The 18,488-nt window shown below is 54.3% G+C and overlaps 1 protein-coding gene and 1 long non-coding RNA gene across 5 annotated transcripts in view; one reads left to right on the top strand and one right to left on the bottom strand.

The window, feature by feature from the left end:
- Positions 1–9,593: 9,593 nt before the first annotated feature.
- On the bottom strand, positions 9,594–16,438 carry EMX2 (empty spiracles homeobox 2). Of its 2 annotated transcripts, XM_019725254.3 has the most exons (3): positions 15,377–16,438; positions 13,265–13,449; positions 9,594–11,085 (listed from the first exon to the last, which is right to left on the bottom strand). In XM_019725254.3, exons 1-3 carry the CDS (start codon positions 15,783–15,785, stop codon positions 10,918–10,920), a joined length of 762 nt encoding a protein of 253 aa, XP_019580813.1. In that variant the 5' UTR covers positions 15,786–16,438; the 3' UTR covers positions 9,594–10,917. The 2 variants fall into 2 exon arrangements, with proteins under 2 accessions (XP_019580813.1, XP_019580814.1); XM_019725255.3 differs by lacking the exon at positions 13,265–13,449.
- LOC109444111 (uncharacterized) overlaps positions 16,438–18,488 on the top strand; it is a 33,611-nt gene continuing 31,560 nt past the window's right edge. For 2 of the 3 annotated variants that reach the window (XR_016018869.1, XR_016018874.1), the window contains exon 1: positions 16,438–16,881. This is a non-coding gene — a long non-coding RNA (uncharacterized LOC109444111). Of the gene's footprint in view, positions 16,895–18,488 lie in introns of all 3 variants that reach the window. The other variant, XR_016018870.1, reaches the window with a different exon arrangement.

Genomic DNA, 18,488 nt, shown 5'->3' on the forward strand with positions numbered 1-18,488 from the left:
CGACATTCAAGAAAGACTGTGGGACCCACTGTTACCAGTGTCGTTTGCATCCTCCTAGAGTTTCTAACAAATATACACACCTTTTATGTATTTCTGTTACACTCATGATATTCCTCGCACACACTCTTTGCTTTTATCAATGAACATTTACATATCCTAGAGATCCTCCCATTTTAGAACAGAAATTATGCATCATTCTTTTTAACTGCTGTGTAACATCCTACTTTAGGGTATTTATTTATTTTACCAGTCTCCTACTGATGGACATTTAGATTGCTTCAAATATTTCCCTACAGCAAACAATTCTTAATGTTTAACCTCATGCATATGTCACTTCACATGAATGAGTAAATCTGTGGATAAATTCCCACAAGTGAGAGAAAGAAGGGAAGGAAAGAAGGAAGGGAGGGAAGGAGGGAAGGAAGGAGGGGGGGAGGGAGAGAGAGAGAGAGAGAGAGAGAGAGAGAGAGAGAGAGAGAGAGAAGGTGTTTGGAGCAGAAGTAATGGCTACTCCCCCGCTGCCTACAGGTTGGCCCACAATCTAGTGCAGGGATAGAGGAAGGGAGGGGAAGAAAGGGGAGAGGAGGGGAGCATGCTTCAGAGATGAGCATCAGGCGGGATACAGACTCCTAGAAGCTCCTGGCCCTCCCTGTGCCCTTTTCCAGGGCCAGGAATCAAGTGACCCATCTAGACTGTTCTTCCTGGGGTCTACACTGCACTTGCCCAGACAAAACCTGTTCGGAGAGCTGATGCACCTTGAGGACCTGTGTCATCAGTCCACATGTGCACGTTGCACATGTGCACACTGGTCCAACCATCTCTCTTTTTCTACCCTCCTGAGGGTTGTAGTATTTTCTAAATACAATCTCCTTTTCAGCTGGAAAAACTGAAGATTTGTGTGGGTGGCAGGGGACATGGGCAGAGAAGAGGAGCCTTGAGAGTGCTCTGGCTTTCCATAATCTTCAGTCGTGACCCCCACACGCAGCAGGATCCCTGTAGCTGAATAAGTCCCTCTGTGCTGGCCCTAGACGACAAGTAGGGAAAGTGACATCTGAATCAACATGGCATCATTTACTTAACGAAGCAGCAGCCTTCCACTTGAAGTGATCTACAGTATTAGACACCACTTCTGTTTTTCATGGAAGACATAATTGCAGTCATTTAAAGTGAGGGACAGGGCAACAGGGAAGAAGAGGGTGGGGTGAGCCCTTCAGGAGGCAGCCAGCTTGGGCAAACGGGGCGCTGTGAGACTGGGGGAGCCAGGACAAAGAAGCTAGCTGTGCAACTCCCTAGCGCTTACACAGCCCCCACCAACACAGCTCAGCCATGCCTCCCGGCTGTGGTCACACTTATGGTCACCCAGGCACTTACAGGCTGTCACCCACAAACACAAACACATGTTCACAGCCATTCTCTGGCAAACATGGGTACATACACACAGACTCCCGACAACTCAGCCTCACTCACAAGCGCACGTGTATCTGGAGTTACCACCCTTTCACACAACATTCAGGATCTTTGTGGTGGCAGATAGTGGTGGCTGTTGCATCTAAAACCTCCAGGCTGGAAGGGGACAGGGAGCAGTCCCCAGCTAGGTGCATGCCAGTGAAGGGGGACTGGGCAGAACAATAATAAAGTCACCTTCAGTGATATCACACCCAACACACAGAATCCCCACCAGAGCACAGGAATGCAGAACAGAGGTTGTGCACTGCCTAAGAGGTCTGGGGGGGAGGGGTCCCTGAAATTCAGTGCACATTTTACTCTCCTGGTAACCAGCCACCAGGAAGAAAAGATGCCTTTTCCTAAGCTTTGCAGGCACAGTATGGGCCACAGAGTCCCGACACCAGGGCCATGTGCACACTTACACATCCACGTGTGTGATGCACATGCTAGAAGTTACATTCTGTGCAGGCACATTCAGGTGTCACCACTTGTGCACTTGCAACCCCAGCATGCAAAGTACATGGCCACACTCAGGCACAAAACTCTTCCTTAGCATGTCCACTCCCAGGGACGCAGGCACAGATTCTTCAGCTTGTCCTTGGTCTGGGCTGACGGTGACACCCTGAACCCCCAGGAAACCAGCCTCAAGACTAGGATCCAGGGGGCAGCCGATGGCTCAGTTGGTTAGAAGGCAAGCTCTGAACAACAAGGTTGCCAGTTGACTCCCACATGGACCAGTGCACTGTGCCCTCTATAACTAGATTGGAAACAACAGCTTGAGCTTGGAGCTGAGCCGCCAGTGGGCGACCTGTTGGCTCAGTGGCGGGAACGCGGTGCTCATAACACCATAACACCAAGGTCGCTGGTTCGAGTTCCACATGGGCCAGTGAGCTGCACACACCCCCACAACGAGATTGAAAAAACAACGATTTGACATCCTGTAAAAACACACTGTTGCCCAACATTCTCCAATAATAAAAAAAAAAAAAAGAAGAAGAAATAGGATCCAGTGATCAGGCATGTCCCCCTCATGTTTCCCCCACCCACCCTAAAAGTGACACCTATCCTCTCTTGCCCGCACAGTCCCAGCTGCCGGGAAAGGCGGAAAAGGCCAGGCACTGTGGGGGCCACTAGTAGCCATGAAAGGAGCTTAACCACCTCTTTGGTCTACAGTGGGTATGTGGGTGACTGGCGGGTGGGGAGGGGCGAGGGGGCGGGAAGCTCTGACTCCAGGAAGTCCTGGGTCTTACCTCTCCGGACCTTGCAGCCTCTTGGAGCCAAATAGAGGAGAGGCCGTGTTCAGAGCCATGGTTTCTAAATAAACCAGACCCTCTGACAAGGCTGCAGGGTCCAACCACCCAGCCCCCAGGGGCAATTTTACTTGCCCAGAGAGCACAGGGAAACGACCACCAGGCAGGCCTTAGGACACCCAACTTTAATGACCTCACTGTCTGATGACTCCTGAAACTTTTTTACCTTCCATGAGCCTGCCCACAAGAAAGAGGCTCAACAGCATAAAGAGTCCTGGATTGGGGCCAAGGAGCACCCACCTCTGCTCAAGCAAAGTGCCCTAAAAAGGGGGGCTTGAAGGCAAAGAGCCAGCTCACACCCTCAGTCCAGCCTCCTAGGACAGAGCAGGGTCCAGTCCCAGGGGCACCCACTGCCCAGAGGTGGGGGGATGGGCAGTCCCTTCTATCCCCACCCCCAGCTCTGCCAGCTCCTCTGGTTTAAGGCAGAGGGGGGAGGGGCATCCACATTCTCTGGGGAGCAGAGCGAAGCCCCACTAAGTGACCCCGTTTCTGAGTGAAATTGAGCTGCCATTTTCATCTTCTACCCAAATGTCAGCAGCGTTAGATCAGATTAGAAGCTAATCTCTTGCCAAAATTCATTTCCGAACAAGAGAGGTGGCTGCGGGTGGAACGGAGCGTAGGTTTGTTGTTTGTTTCAGTATCCCCCCTCCCACCCTGACAAACACACACGCACGGTTTCTCTCCCCATTACTGGGGTGAAAGTGGGGGTAAAAATCAGAATAGACCGCACTGAGGCCGGGAGAAGGCCTATGGGAGGGCCGGCACCGCCCGCTGAGGGCAGGCGGCAGGTGCCCTGCCCGGAGCTCCGCAGTAGTAGCACTGAGCTGGTGCGGTTGTTCTCTAAATGTTCTAACGGCTCCCAGGCCCTGGGATACACCCAGAGAGTCCTTCTGGTCCCAGAGAGGAAGGGAACCCTTGGCCAGAGCTGGCAGGACCCGAGGTACAAGCGCTGGGAGGGAGGGCCTCAGGTACACACTGCACCCTCCCTTTAGAGACTGAGGTCCCCTCCCAAACCCCGCCTACACCCCCTATACCTCCCCCCCAGCCTCCGACCTCGCGGGCCAGGGTGGTAAAAAGGGAAAAGAAAGGCAATTGCGACCTAAAGAGAGAGGAAGAAACGGGAAAAATAAACGCCCAAATGAACTGGTCAGTACCTTGCAGGAGGCCGCATTTGACAAGTGACCAGAACACAGCCGCTGGCCTGAATGCATAATTACCCCCAAGTGAAAATTCCCCATCTAATTTGATATTTGGTTCTTTGCAGAAGCTATAGCCTTCGTAAATAATATACAAAGTAAGAAACCTAATCCCGCCTGCTAGAATGTTTAATTCATCATTATGCGAGCTAATTGGAAGGTGATTATATGGTAATTGCTCATTAGTGGTGTATATTTATCGCTGTACCTTATGTCAAGGCCATGGGAATTGTGTAGAGTCTGTTCTCTCATTTCAAGGATCAGTTTCAGAAGCAGGAGCGAAGCAGGCAAGATCAAGTTTTCCTGACGTCAGGGTCCAGCAGAGGGCCATGGAGACCTATGCTATATATAGGGCCCGCGCAGGCTGGGGACAGGGGCAGCCTGGGGCCCCGTTGAGCAGAGAGTCTGGAGATACCTGGCAGCCAGGCCACTGCCAGGCAAAGCCGGTCCTCCCGGGTACAGAGAGAGTCGTGGGGCTGGGGGCCTCCTGGACCATTTTCCAAATGACCTCATCCCCATCCCAGGCACCTCCCAGGCCCTTCAGGTGCGTCTTTGCCTCTGGGCTATTCTGGGAGAGGAAACCTTACCCCTGGGCTTTCTCTCAAGCTCCTCCAACGGTTTGCAGAGGGTTAATAGGTGTGCGGTAGAGAGGGGGACCGGGAGGCTTGATTTGGACAGTGGGTGGGAGACTGGGAGCAGGAAAGTGAGGTTTGACTGGGACGAGGAGGTCGAATTTAGAGTGATGGAGGGCTGGGCTCCTTCCTCCATCCCATCCCTAAAAAGAGCAACTCCCACCTCCCTGCAGGATCAAAAAATTCTCTCAATTCCCGCCCCCCCCCAGCGAGGCAGCGTGCTGGCCCCACGAGCGTGCCTCATTGATGCCTAGAGAGGGGACACCCAGAGTCTCTGTAGGGTAGGCAGCGAGACCAGGGAGAATGAACACGAAGCACGAAGAAAGGCAGGACGTGAGCCCAACCCCGCGCCAAGGCCAGCGCCTGGGCCCGAAACTTGGGAGGGGAAGGCAGGCAGGTCCGAAATCCCGAAGGTGTGGAGAAAAGAGGTGGCTCAGTACACAGATGGAGGCGAGGCAGGGACGACGCCTTGAGTCTCCGCAGCTCGGAAGATCCTGCCCGGACACTTGGAGACCAGCCTCCTGCCGAGCATCCTCACACGTGGGCGCGATATTTCGAGCGCTCTGTCGCCCCCTCGGAGGAGTGAGACGTGCCTTTGCCCTCCCCAGACCCCAGCTCAAGGCGCCTGGCACCCCTACTTGCAGCCCTGGGGCCCTCCCAAGTCCCGCCACCCCAAGTCGGGAAACAGGCAGTAATGAACAAAAGGCCAATTAGACGCTGGGGCGCGGCTGATGAATGGACCTTTCGTTTGCAAGCGTGGCACCGCCTCGGGTTTTCAGGAGTACAGGATCGCGCCGGGAGAAGTCGCCTCCCTGAGCGAGGTCACGGCTGAGGTCAGCGGGTTCTCAAAACTCCCACTTCCCTCTTGCTACGAGGCTGGTTTGGGGAGGTAAACTGGTGGTCGAGCTGTGGGACAGGGAGCAGAGCTGCGGACCAAGCGCGCGTGCGGACCCGCAACTCTGCTTCCGGGACCCGCGGCCCAACGCTGTGGGCCGGTTTCCTCTCCTGCCCAGCCCGCGGCTGCTCTGAGGCGGCACCAAGTAAATCCGACGCTGATTGCTGGAATAATAAAGACCAGCCTAGAAAAATGCAGTTACAAAAAAAATGGCTGTTGTTTGCCAAACTCTGGAGTGAGTGGTGCGCTGCGGGAACAATACTCGAACCCAGGCCTCCTCACTAGACACACACACACACACACACACACACACACACGCCTAGATCCGAAACACACAAATGGTGCGCGGGTGCCGGGCAGGGGCGCCGTCCCACGGGGACCCCCACCCAAACACGGAGAAATGTTCCCGGAGTCACACACTGGCTGAAGCTATTCCCATCGTCTGAGATCTACTACAGCCGGACTCACAGATACGCACTGCGCGACCGGACACCAGCACCCAAATTCTATACACAAGTGCACTTCTACACCTTTGTAGGCACTCTAGTTACAGCCACACAACTGCACACTTTTGTCTTCACTCAGTACAATCTAGATGCACAAGGAAAACTGGACACCTTGACACATTCTCACAATCCACATAAGTAGCACTGGCCTCTCCAGCCTCTACCTCTTGCATTTAGCACAATTAGCACCTATACTTCCTGATTTACGTCCTGGCCCAGACACACAATTACATCTCCACACAAACAACTGTTTCACAGGCCTAACTCATACACTCAACCTATGCAGGCACCCAAGCAGTCTCACCCTAACTCACATCCACACCCTTATTCCGACTTGCAACTGCGCCCAAGAGGGCAGCCCAGCCCAGATGCCCCCACCGTGGGGCAGGGCCCTGGGCAAGGCCTCCGAGACGCCGAGTCCCTCCCCAATCGGCCCGCGCGTTGGAGACTTTGTTTCCTGAGACTCGAGGCGGGGATGGGGAGGAGCCGATGTTCTCAAGGCCGCGCGCAGGCCCGAGCCCCCTTTCTGTCTGGCCCGCTTGGCGCGTCTCTCTGCCTGCCACAATCCGCCCCTAGCACAAAAGTGGCCTGGCAGGTTCCGGGACGCCGCCAACGCTCCCGCTCCGGCTCGGCTTGGCTGCCAGGAGCAGAGTCGGAGGGAGCTGGGGGCACCCGACACCCAGAACGAGAGGGAGAAAGGGGAAACTGACCGGGGGTCCAAGGTTTCGCCTACCGGAGTAGTTTCTGGTGCCTTGAGTCCCCGCCCCCGCCTCCCGGGGCCCTGGCGGCGCGGAGGAACAGGATCCCAAATGCGAAACGCACGCTGAACCCACGTGTACGTCGCAGGAAGGAGAACGTAGCCAGGGCACACAGGCATTAGACACTCGGTTTGACCCTCTCAGGGAAATGCAAACTGAGAACCCACGCCTCTCGTCTCTCCACATCCATTTGGCACAGGGCAACGCACAGGGAAGGCCCACAAGTAATCAACAAGGGAGCTGGAGGTGGCTGAAAAGTGTAACCTACATCTCCATTGGGGTAACCGGTAGGACACAAAGTAACATGCGTGCGGTTCGCCATGTTCACACAGGAGCGCAGATGCCCACAGAGCCCTGCCAGGGGCATCCAGGCCTGGCACCCATGTACCATGAGAGAGGACCCAGGCCTGGGGCACACAGCTTTTACACACCCCTTACCCAAAAGGCTCCGGCCCTGCACGCTCGTACTGTGAAGGGGACGCAGTCGCAAGGCACAGGCACCCCGCACCTTGCCCTATGCCCCGCGCCCAGATAGTCATCATGGGATGGCATCTCGCAAATATTTATATTCCTCAGTGCCGCGGCAACCCGCGTCCACATTAGACACTCTAATCCTGCCACTTTAAATAGATGAATTAATAAAGCAAACGAGCGGCTAATAAGCTGACTGTCCTGCCTTTTTGAGGCGGGGGAAGGACTCGAAAGTGCGCCAAATTTGTTTGCAGTGGATCAAGGCGAGCCGCCTCTGCTTCACTTTCTTTATCTTAATTCCGACTTGAAAAGATATAATTATCTAGTTTGAACAGAGCCGCTATCAAATCCTTCTTTGGGCCGGGAAGGGGGGCGTTGGAGTGGATTGCGGCCCTCTGAGCCGCTTGGTGCAGCCGGAGATAGCGCGTAATGAAGATGTGGAGGCCTGAGATACAAAGGGCATTAACCTCATTAGCATGAAACCTTTTCTTCCTACCATTGTGGGACCCTTTCAGCCGCCTAATCCCCCCTATTTTCAAAGCTTGGTTTGTAATAAAGCTTTTAGGTTTTTTTTTTCAAAGCTAATAGTATTCTCTGATGATTTTATTGCTGTTACACTACATAGGACGGTAACAAAAAAAATCTTTGTCATCGTCCCCCTTTTCTCGTACTTAAGAAAAAAAGGTATATGGTTCCTGCAGAAATAAGCCTTTCATCAAGATGGGAAATTTTCTTCTGGAAAGGTCAGTCTGAATTTTAACAGGTCTGTGCTCCGTGTTTGAGGCATTCGGGGTTTGGGGACGTGGGTAGAAGGAAAGGTAACTTGTTTGGAGAAAGGAATGCGGTCCTGTGGTAGTGCCGGCAAAGCACTGGACAGCCACTGGTCACGGAGGTCTTACTGTCAAAGCAGCTGGAAACCCCACTGGAGTTTCCAGAATACCCAGGGAAGCACCTGTCTCTTCGCGAGACAAGCCTGGGTCCCCCGAGGCGGCCCCCTCTCACCCCAGCATCCTCCTGCACCGGAGTCTCCCCACAACATACACACCTTCCCAGAGGACTCTGCGTGGAAATGCACCTCGAATAGCCAAGGTTCTCAGGAGAAACAGAGACAGAGATAAAAGGAGAGACAGGCAGAGATAAAGAAAAAAAAGAGGGAGCGAGTCCAAGAATGAATTGCACTTTAGAAGAGAGGAAGGGAGGAAAAAAAGAAAAATTTCCATAGTGCCCTATAGTCCCCACACGTGCACAGAATGTCTAATCTTAACTTTTCAAGGCAGGATGTTAACAAAGCTTGTATTTTTGCCCTGCATTGTAACTTGGCCTTATCACGGTGTAAAGGGTGGGGAGATTGTCCTAAATTATGTCCAGGCAGCCCCCCTGGATCCGTGGATTAAGAGATTAAAGGAGACCACTGGGCAAGGCCTTCTCTTTCCCCTTCATATTCCTGGTATGATAATTGCTTAAACTGATTTGCACTTTCACAAAAGCTCGCAGGACGCTTTGTAGCTCGAACAGAACAGACGAGGTTTCTCTATCAATGGAAATAAAACTGATTAATGCAGCCTATCAGGATAAGAAGCAAATGAAGCATGCAAAAACAACCTCGTACCCCCAGAAGGGGGAAGGCGAGGGGGGAGCTAAGTTTCCTCCAACACTAGTTACAACTTTTTCTTTAATGTTAAAATTAAGAATCAGAGGTTTCTCAGAATGCTTGCCTTATAAGGCTGCTGAGGTGCTTGGGTTTGCTTCATCACCTTTGGCAGATTGGGGACAGAGGGAGAGGAAGGAAAGAAGGAAAGAAAGAAGGAAGGAAGGAAGGAAGGAAGGAAGGAAGGAAGGAAGGGAGGAAGGAAGGAAGGAAGGAAGGAAGGAAGGAAGGAAAAAAGAAAGGAAGGAAAGAAGGAAGGAAGAGGAAAGAGAGATACAGAGACACTTGTACTTTGAGGTTTAAAGTTAGACACACAGTTTAAAAGTCCCAGGATTCTGATTCTGCTAGATGTTTTCCCCAATCCTGGAGGAATATTCTTCAATGCATAACTATATGTCTAGATTTTTTTTAAATAACTAGAGGTTAAGAGAAGTAGTCATTTTTAACCTACAGTTCAAACTAAACTCCCTCAGTAGGCCTAGCAATGGGCAAAGGTCTAGTTGGAAAAACTTTTCTTCCATCCCTTTTCTGAAGGACTTAAGTTTTCCTAATCCTCTCCCTTTTCCTCCCTCATCTCTCTTTAAAATGCCCAAGATTCCATCAGTCTGGCCCTTTTGTGGGTGGGGAGGCTGGATTTCTTGAGCCTAGTTGGGGAAAGACCACACTCAAATTATGGAGATACATTTTTTTTTTTTTAGAAAAAATTCACTTCAATTTCCCAAGACGACTACTCTGAGGGCATATTGATAAATCTTTATTGACAAAATATTGACATTGACATACTTCTTGGAAGTATATAGTGTGTTAGAATTCTAACAAATTAACACAAAACACAAAAATATTTACATTCTGGTATAGAAGACATTAAGGAAGCATTTGTCACTCTCTTTAGTAAGTCTATGATCTTGGAATAGAAACTCAGTGCTTGAAAACTTGCCGCTGTGTCCTTGGCCACACTTATCATCCCCGCTAACTACAGTCCTTCGGATTTTGCAATAGATAGATTTAAAGTTTGGAATGGCCTTTACGGTGAATGGTTGAACTTGCCAATATCTCCAACCACTAAAAGGAGTTTACTTCGTGGTTTTAAGCCTTGGGATGTTAGGAAAGGGAATGTCCAAGAAATAGAATTAATTTAGGTAGGTTTTGTTTTGTTTTTTCCAGCACAAGTCCTGACTCCTCTTGTGGACACCCTCCCCCACCCCCGTCACCCCCAGCCCCTCATCCAGCTCCCTATTTCTCTGTAAGAGGACCACTATTGCTGAGCCTACTTAATTTAGCTTTCACAATCACTTTGACATCAGAAGGTATCAAAAAGTGTTTACAAACTGCACATTTCTCGAAAAAAAGATCAAAATAAAAAGCACACAGAACCTGTCTTTTAAAAGAAAAGAAAATTACAATTCATTTTCTGTCTTTAGACACCATTCGCCCAACAACTGCTACATGCAATTCAAGTTTTTGAACAGGTGTGGGATGGGGCTGGATACGGAATTTCGATCGTTATTATTATTAATTAGTTTTAAAGATGGGGGGGACACTGCGAAGTGCAAAATAAAAAAGTCCTGTGCCTGGTTGGGTTTTTTCCTTTTTTTCATTATCTTTAAAAAAAAAAAAATCGGACTGTGATAAACGGAATACCTGCCAATCATCTTGTGTCGCTGGTTTGGTGTTTGACTGACAGCTCCCCTTGTCAGAGCGCTTCGGCTTTGCCACAATTGGATCTCTCTCTCTCTCTCTCTCTCTCTCTCTCTCTCTCTCTCTCTCTCTCTCTCTCTCTCTCTCATACAACTGCCTCTTTAGACAAGGGTTGCATGTTGATCAAGGAGCCTCGGTCCTCTGCCATCTCGGCGCAGGCTGGGATCAGGACCCTGCGCCCTCGCTGCCCAAGGTCTGCGGATGTGCCGCTGCTCTCTCTGACTCCCTCTCCCCTTCTCGGTGAATGTGTGTGTGCGGTTTGTTTTTGTTTTGTAGTTTTTTTCTTCTTCTTCCCCTTCTCTCTCTGTCTCTGTTTTGCTCCGTGTTGTCCGTTTCTGTGGGATTCGGTTTGTGTTTTTAATCGTCTGAGGTCACATCTATTTCCTCGGGACTCGCCTGCTTAGTGGCGATTCTCCACCGGTTAATATGGTGCGTCCCTTTTTTCTTTTGTTGCGAATCTGAGCCTTCTTCCTCCAGCTTCTGTCTTTTGAACTTTGTCCTTCGGTTCTGAAACCATACTTTTACCTGTGGGCCAGAGGCAGAGGGCGCATTAGTTCCTCCACAGCGCCCTCCTACCTCTTCTGCCTTACGGGGCTCAAACCCGGTCTGAGACCGCGCAAGTCCAGCACCCCAGCCCCGTCTCCTAAGGACCAGCCTCACCATGGCCTCCCTCAGCGAGCAGAGCTCCTAGACCAGGGCGGATGGGAAGCCTGGCTCCCTACCCTGGGCCCTCCTGTGGCCCTCTCCCCAGGCCAGGGAGCCCAGAGCGCACAGCACCCCTTCTCACCTTGCCCTGCACCGGATACCCACATTCTGCTGAGAGCAAAAGCATTGCAAACCATAGGAAACCCCAATAAAAACAATAAGTAAGGAAAAATAGAGATATGTGCCTAACTCCCTCTACCTAGCCAGTGCAGGAAAGACCTCACTCCAGCTGCTGCAGTTTCCTGCAGGGCCCAATGTGCTTTCTATTTTCTGCCGGTTTCCCAAGCGTTGCCTAAATATAGTGCCTCCTCAGCAAGGCCTGGGCCCTGGTTAGGCAGTCAGGCTCTGCCTGAGTTTCCTCCTCCTTGCCCAGAACTCTTGCAGGTGAGCAGCAGTGGGTGGTAGGAAGGTGTGGAAAGAAGGCAGGAGGGGCAGTGGGCCTGCGGACCAACCCAGCTATCCCTTTACAGTTAGTAACAGAGGCTCAAAAGTGAAAGCTTCCGAAAGACCTCGGGCTACAGGGGAAGAAAGAGGAACTGAGAAAGGAGAGAAGAGAGGGAGAGCCGGCCCCCTTTTGCCTCTCCGGATGAGCCCCAGGACAGGACAGGGCCAACCCCCAACCCTGGTCGCATCACTTCCTACCAGGGCGGCCTGGCCCTCCCAGAGCGGCTGCTGGAAGTCTAGGGAGCAATGAGACAGGAGTGGGCTGCAATCGCCCTGGAGAAGCTGGGTGGTGAGGCCCCATTCAGCAACCAGCCCAGACAGTAACACTGCCCAAGCTTTCCACTAGTGAGGTACAGGTGAGGGAAATGGTGGTGACTGCAACTACCGTGTCCCCCATCGCCCCCTCCGCTTGTCCTATCCTGACAGCAGCACCCCAGGCCTCTGAGGTCTGCTCCTCTCCCTCCTTTGAGACGTCGGGCCCAGGTCCCAGCCTGCTCTCCCCAAATGCCCCAGTCCCCCAAAGCGCCCCATGAAAAAGCCGAGCGGCAACAAGGCTGAGTTTAATTTCCTTTGAGTTTGCTAATTGAGGGGGAGGACGGTTCATTTCTCCCCGGCGCTCGCCCAAGGCGCGCGTCCGTGCGCTCGGAGCTTGACACGCACACAAAGACTGCAGGCAGCGTGGGCAGCGAGGCGGACAAAGACCACCGCCGCCTTGACTCTCCAGGAGAAATCAGCCCGGCCGCTCCTTGTGCAGGCCCCGCATCAACCCGCGAGGCCCTCCTAGGTTTTGTCCGGGGGGGGGGACGTTTTAAAACAAAAGCCTCGACCTCTTTGCGCCTCCCAGAAAAAGTGTTACAACTTAATCTGCCCGAAAACGTTACTGTTTGCAAAGAACTCTGACCCCGCCCTGCAGCTCCGCGTACAGTAGCGCCTACTGTAGCCTTCAGCCCCCTCTGCGCCCTGGGGCAGGCCAGAACCGGGCCCGCCACGGGACCCTGTTGCGCTGGGAGGGTCTGTCCCCAGAGGCAGCCTTTCTCTGCAGCCTTCCAGCTCTGTTGCTCTGACTTAGGGACGCACCCAGGATGCCTGGCCTCCACAGTCTGACTCTCCCGATCCCTTCAAGGGGAGTAACTGGAGCTGTCGGTGTGGGCCTGGGCCCGCAGTAGCACAGAATTCTCCCTTTACCCATTTCCAGCCTTCTCTAGCCTCGACTTCCACACCCCGCTGTTTTCTCTCTCTTCCTGGACCCCAGCGGGGTCCTCAGACTCTCACCAAAAGTGCAGAGGTGTCTTAGCTAGGAGCTGCAAGCAAGGCATGCCCAGAAGACAGAAGTGGCCCATGCCATCCCCCCCAGAGCCTGGGGCGGGGAGGCTCTTACAGTCCCTTCTTGAAGATCAAGGAAGCCTGGCACCTGGAAACATACATCCTGAGTGGGGGGCGTGGAACCAGCTCTCAGGCTTTTTGCCGGAGTCCCTCTCCTGAGCTCCGCACTTGTGTGCCAGCTGTCAGGGTCCAGAGATTTGGGGTGGGGTCGCTGCGCCTGGGCCCGGCTCACCTGAGTTTCCGTGAGGCTGAGGCTATGCGCCAGTTGCTTCCTCTCGGCGCCCACCACGTAGTGGTTCTTCTCGAAGGCGTGTTCCAGCCTCAGAAGCTGGGAAGGGGAAAAGGCGGTTCTGATCCGCTTCGGCTTTCGGGCCAGCGCGTTGTGCAAAAGGAAGCTCTCGGGGCTTGTGTCATTCCCTGTGGGGGACACAGCAGAAGTCCGTTTGAAGGGGCCACCCTGACCAAGGCCGCACGCTTCTCCCGAGCCGGGGCACCGCGCTCGGGGCCTTCGTGTACCACGACCATGCGGCTCTGCCCATTGGGGCCCAGGCCCTCTGGAGTCGCGCGAAGAGGACACTAGTCCAGCTGCCCGGCCCGGGCAGTCCGGGCTGTACTGTGACATCCACCCCGCAGCTGCCCAGGTGGGGCCAGTCTCCAGGCTCCGGACCTCCGCCGGCTTCGCAGCCGCCCTGGCGCGGCGGGCCTCACTACCTCCGCTCCCGGAGCCTGGAGCACAGGAAGGGGCAGCAGGGACCCGCCCAGGGATTGTCGCCCACGACCCAAAGAAACGGCTTTCTTTTCTTTCTAACCTGTCGAGGAACTTTGACAAGGGGTGGAGAGGTGGCGGGACGCTATCCAGAGTTTTCTCAAGGACTTATTTTTAAATTATGTATTTAAGTCTTTCCCCTCCGGGAAAGTGTAGAGGCCGGATGTGTAGTTGCTGCCCGGCTGGGACCGAAATCTCGCGGGCGGGTGCTCCTGGCTTCTGCCGCAGCTGCCTCGTGAGGACCCCGATCCCCCGCTGCCCGGCTCCGGAGAACTAGGAGACGCGAGTGAGGGGATCGAAACCCGGGGTTTCGCGAGCTGCCGGCACCCGAGGGGACTGTCCGCGGCCGCGGTAGAGCCCTGCTACTCCGGGCCTGCTACTCTTGGTGTGGAGACCAAGAGCGTGGCTGGCAGAGAATGAGGAAAGGGAGCCCTAAACTTTGCGAGCAAAGATAGAGAGTTTCGGGTTCACTCAATAGGGTGGGAAATTGATTCACTAAAAGCCCAAACAAAGAAAAACTAACCACGGTACAGGCGGGAATGGAGTCAAATCTGGTCCGGGAATAAGGGTGAACATTTGTTTTGTTTGTTAAATTAGGGGGTGGCACCTACTTGATTCTAGGTTCAGGCGGGAACGCAAAGGGTTAATGAATGGACAAGCCGCTGAGTATTGATCGGCGGCCGCGAGAGGTAGGTCTTTTCCCGGTTCCGATCACTAAACTAATTACTCTCCTTTTTTCCTGGAGTTTTAACTTTCCTCCCACCCCCACCCAGAGGAAAAACAAACAAACGTAAAATAATAGCAGGAGAGGGAAACATCCAAACAGATCTTCCCCTCCAGCCCGTCTCCTGATTCGGTTCATTTCTTTTAAGAGGGAAAAAAAAAAAGCAAAAAACAAAAACCAGATCGAACCTGCCTTCCCGCCGCGGCCGCTCGGCGCCCGAGTTGAGTCGGTCCCGGCGAGAGTGTCGAGCTCCGGAGGTTTCAACCCGCGCGGTTCCCGCCCCTCCCCGGGCCTCCAAAAAAACAGGAAGAAAAAAAAAAACAAAAAAACAAAAATCCCTGACTTTGCTCCGGGAGCGCCGCTCGAAGAATGTCGGAGACCGAAAAGTCACGGGTGTAGGTTGAAGGGGCGCGGAGTGGGTGGCGAACAGTGTCGAACGCAATCGAAGGCGAACCTGGCGGCCGGGCCTCGTCCGCGCCCCTCGGAGCCAGGGCGGCGAGGGCATCGCCGAGGAGGCGCAGAGCCTGGAACCCCGCGGCTCCGGGACTCCGTGGCGGCTGGCAACCAGGGCAGGCTGTCCCAGCCTACCTCCCTCCGAAAGCACTCGAGGACAACTTCTCTGTCTCGCCCTTTTTAAAGGGTCAAGCGGCCGGAGGCCAGCCGCCCAAACCGGCCGCAGCTTTGGAGACTGGGGACCAACACCGTGCCCGGCTCCTCGCCTCCGGGCTTGCGAACAGGGCGCGCGGGCGGGCCAGCGGGAGGAACCTCCGCCCAGGCCTTGTCAAGTGCCCACCCGAACAGGCCCAGGGCAGTGCGGGATGCAGCGCGCTGCAGCCCCGCGACGTGGCACATACCTTGGAAGCGGTGGCCCAGATATCGGTAGCGGTGGATGAGCCAGGGGTAGAAGGTGGACGGGTCCCGCTGCTGCGAGGCGAAGAGGGGGTGTGGCGAGTGCGAGGAGGGCAGGGGGTGGGCGGCCAGGGCGTGCGGCGGCGGTACCGGGTGCACCGGCACGGCGGGGTTGGGCGGGTGCGAGACCGCCTCGGCGAACACCAAGTCCGGGTTGGAATAGACGCCTCGGCCGGCGGCGGCGGCGGCGGCGGCCGAGTGGAAGCCGTTGAGGAACGGGTTTATGGGGCTGGAGTTGGCGTAGCTGAGCGCCGCGGGACGGATGGGGTCCTCCGAGCGCGAGGCGGGCAGGGGACTGTCCTTGGCCACCAGCGACTCGATGGTGAAGCAGCGCTTGGGCGCCGGCTGGAACATGCTGCGCCGAGGAGCGGGCGCCCGCGGCTCCCGGCTCCTGGCGACCGCGGCGCGTTGCCTCCGCTGACCGCTGCCCGCGGCGAGGACCGACGAGAATTGGGGACTTGTTTGTTTGGGGTGGGGGTGGGGGTGGGGGGAGGAAAGGAAGAAAGAAAGGAAAGGAAAAAGGAAAGGAGGGGGGAAGGGGAGGGAGAGGCAACGCCGAGGATCCCGAGAATCTTGCACCAAACGCGCCCAACCTGGAGAGAGGGGGGAAAAATCCTTCCAGAAGAATTTGCAGGCGTGGATTGGGGTAATTTTTTTTTTTTTTTTTTTTTTTTTTTTTTTTTTGCGAGGTGGCGTGGGGGGATCGGAGTTAGAGACAGGGAGGAGGGGGGAGTTTCTTGGGGGAGGCAAAAAAAAGTTTTCTCTCCTCAGCAAAAGGCGGGCAGGGCGCCCTAAGTCCAAGGACAATCCATGGAAGTGTTCGCTTCTTCACAAGTTGTGCAAACGATTTGTTAGTTCATGAGCCTAATTAGTGCGGGGATCACATAAACAGCTTCCTCCGAAGCCTGGTAAATGGCTTGATGATTGGTCGCTATTACTCGCCCTGAGGTGGAAGGGGGGAGACTCTTTAAAGTGCGTCAGAGGGAGGCGAGCGCCTGGGAACCCGGAGGCCTGGATCCCGGCCGAGAGTGGAACGGAGTCGGCGCCGCGGCCTCGGCCGAGCCTCCTGCGCCCGCCCGACCCACCGGCTTCACCGCGCCCTCGCCCCGCGCTCCCAGCTCACTCGCTCCCGCCGCGCCTGCTGCGGCTTCGCCTCCTCCTCTTTCGCCTCCTCCTCTTCCTTGGCTTCGTCTCTTCCTCCTTCTCCTCCTCCTCTTCCTCCTCCTCTTTCCCCACCTCCTGCGGCTCAGCCACCGCCTCCTCCACCACTACCACTCCCTCTGGGGCACCCCGGTCCCTGCAGAGTCCCGGGCCGGCGCCGCCTCCGCTGCGGCCCCCTGGATCCCGAGCCTATTGAGTCCGAGCTGGTAGGACAGACAGACGGACAGACAGTCGTGCAGATTCCTCGCACCGAGCGCTCCGCCGCTGCTGCCCCCGGAGCACCGCGAGGGTAAGCGGCACAGGTTGGTTCCGCACGAGGGCTAACGGAGCCCTTGGCTTATACGAATCCCCACCCACGGCGAAACTCCGGGCAGTTTCCTAGGTGAGGAGGGAGCCTGGCCGTGAGGGTCCTCCAACCACGCGTAGTCTCTAGGTCCCAGGGTCGCAGCCTCTGCGATCCGTGACCCGCCTTGTTCATTTGTAAGTTGAGAAGGGAGTCGACGACCCAGCCGGGGCGGTGGGCTTCCGACTCGCGCCAGGCTCTCTCTTTATCTCTCTGGGAGAGTGCTCACTCACCTCCTGTCCAAAAACAGTTCCTTCTGTAATATCTGGGACCAGGAGTCCAAGGTCAGGGGAGAGGCTGATGCGGTGCTACTATTATCGTTCCGTTGTTGTTATTATGTTGTTACTGTTGTTGTCATTGTTATTAATTATTATTATTGTTGTTGTTATTATTTCTCTTATTATTCTGCCATCTGTCGTCCCACGGACGGGTTGCTGTGCAAACCCGGGGCTCGCAACTAGGGATTGCAGATCGCATCTCCGGTTCCAGGCCGTGTCCGCATTTTCGAGCTCGCCTTCAGTTTTGGGATGATTTTAGGACCGGGTTCCCTCGTCCCCATTGGCTCTCGCAGCGGCATAATTATGATCACATCCCCCAGGCTGCTGGCGCTGCTCTCTGTTTATTGGTGGTTAAAGATCTATTATCTATTCATCGGCCGCCTCTTTTTTCTTCGTTTTTCCTTTTTGCCAATTACATTCTTCTAAAGTGAAGTATCAGCAGGTATTTTGCACGTTTACAATTAATGATAAAAAGAAATCTGGCGTCCTTTACATCTATTACTTGGAAGCCCGTGTCATTTCTCTTAAGGACGAAGAAATGCCTGTGTTTGGTGACTAGGTCACTGTGAGACCTGGAAAAAAATCAGTTGGGGTGGGGGGAAGAAGAGCAAAGACTTGAAAGCAAGGCTGACTTGCCACCAGATTCATCAGTGGAGTGTCCTGGGTCTTAGGAGAGACTCTCCGATTCCCCAGCTCCCTCCCTCCCTGCCCTGGGGTCTCCCCTGACCCTCTTTGGTTTTACCTGCTGTGTATTTGTGTTCATGCCAATTACTTGACTTCTTTATTCCAGGCATGGTTTGTGTGTGTTTTTTTTGGGGGGGGGGGAGTCTAAAATCCCCTTTCAGAAAACTCTCTAGGCAAGAAAGGAGTTAGTAGTGTGCTTTCTGGCGTTGTCTAGGCACCTGACCTTAATAAGGGGCAAACAGACCATGTGTGCTGCTGGCCATCCCCCACCCCAGCCGCCAACCTTTCCAGGTCAGACACACACATTCACACACGAGGCATATGTGGGCCTCAGCTTTGACCTCACGCAGAGAAACCAGCCCCTGCCTCAGGCTGCAGACCTCTGGGGAGGGGTCCTGACCAGGTTTTCATCCTTAGTGGATTCTCCTGGCCTTGTTTTGCAGCTCACCCCCCATCCATCCTTTTCCCCAGGCCCAAGGATACAGGGTAGGGTGTTCATCCAGCCTCTTGGGGTGGGGGTACATTTGAAGATGCACTTCTCTGGGGCCGGGATCACCAACCTCCAAAAATATTGTTTCCTGCTCAGAAATC

This window comes from Rhinolophus sinicus, chromosome 15 (assembly GCF_057876585.1).
Source record: "Rhinolophus sinicus isolate RSI-liver-muscle chromosome 15, RSI-T2T, whole genome shotgun sequence".
NCBI lineage: Eukaryota > Metazoa > Chordata > Mammalia > Chiroptera > Rhinolophidae > Rhinolophus > Rhinolophus sinicus.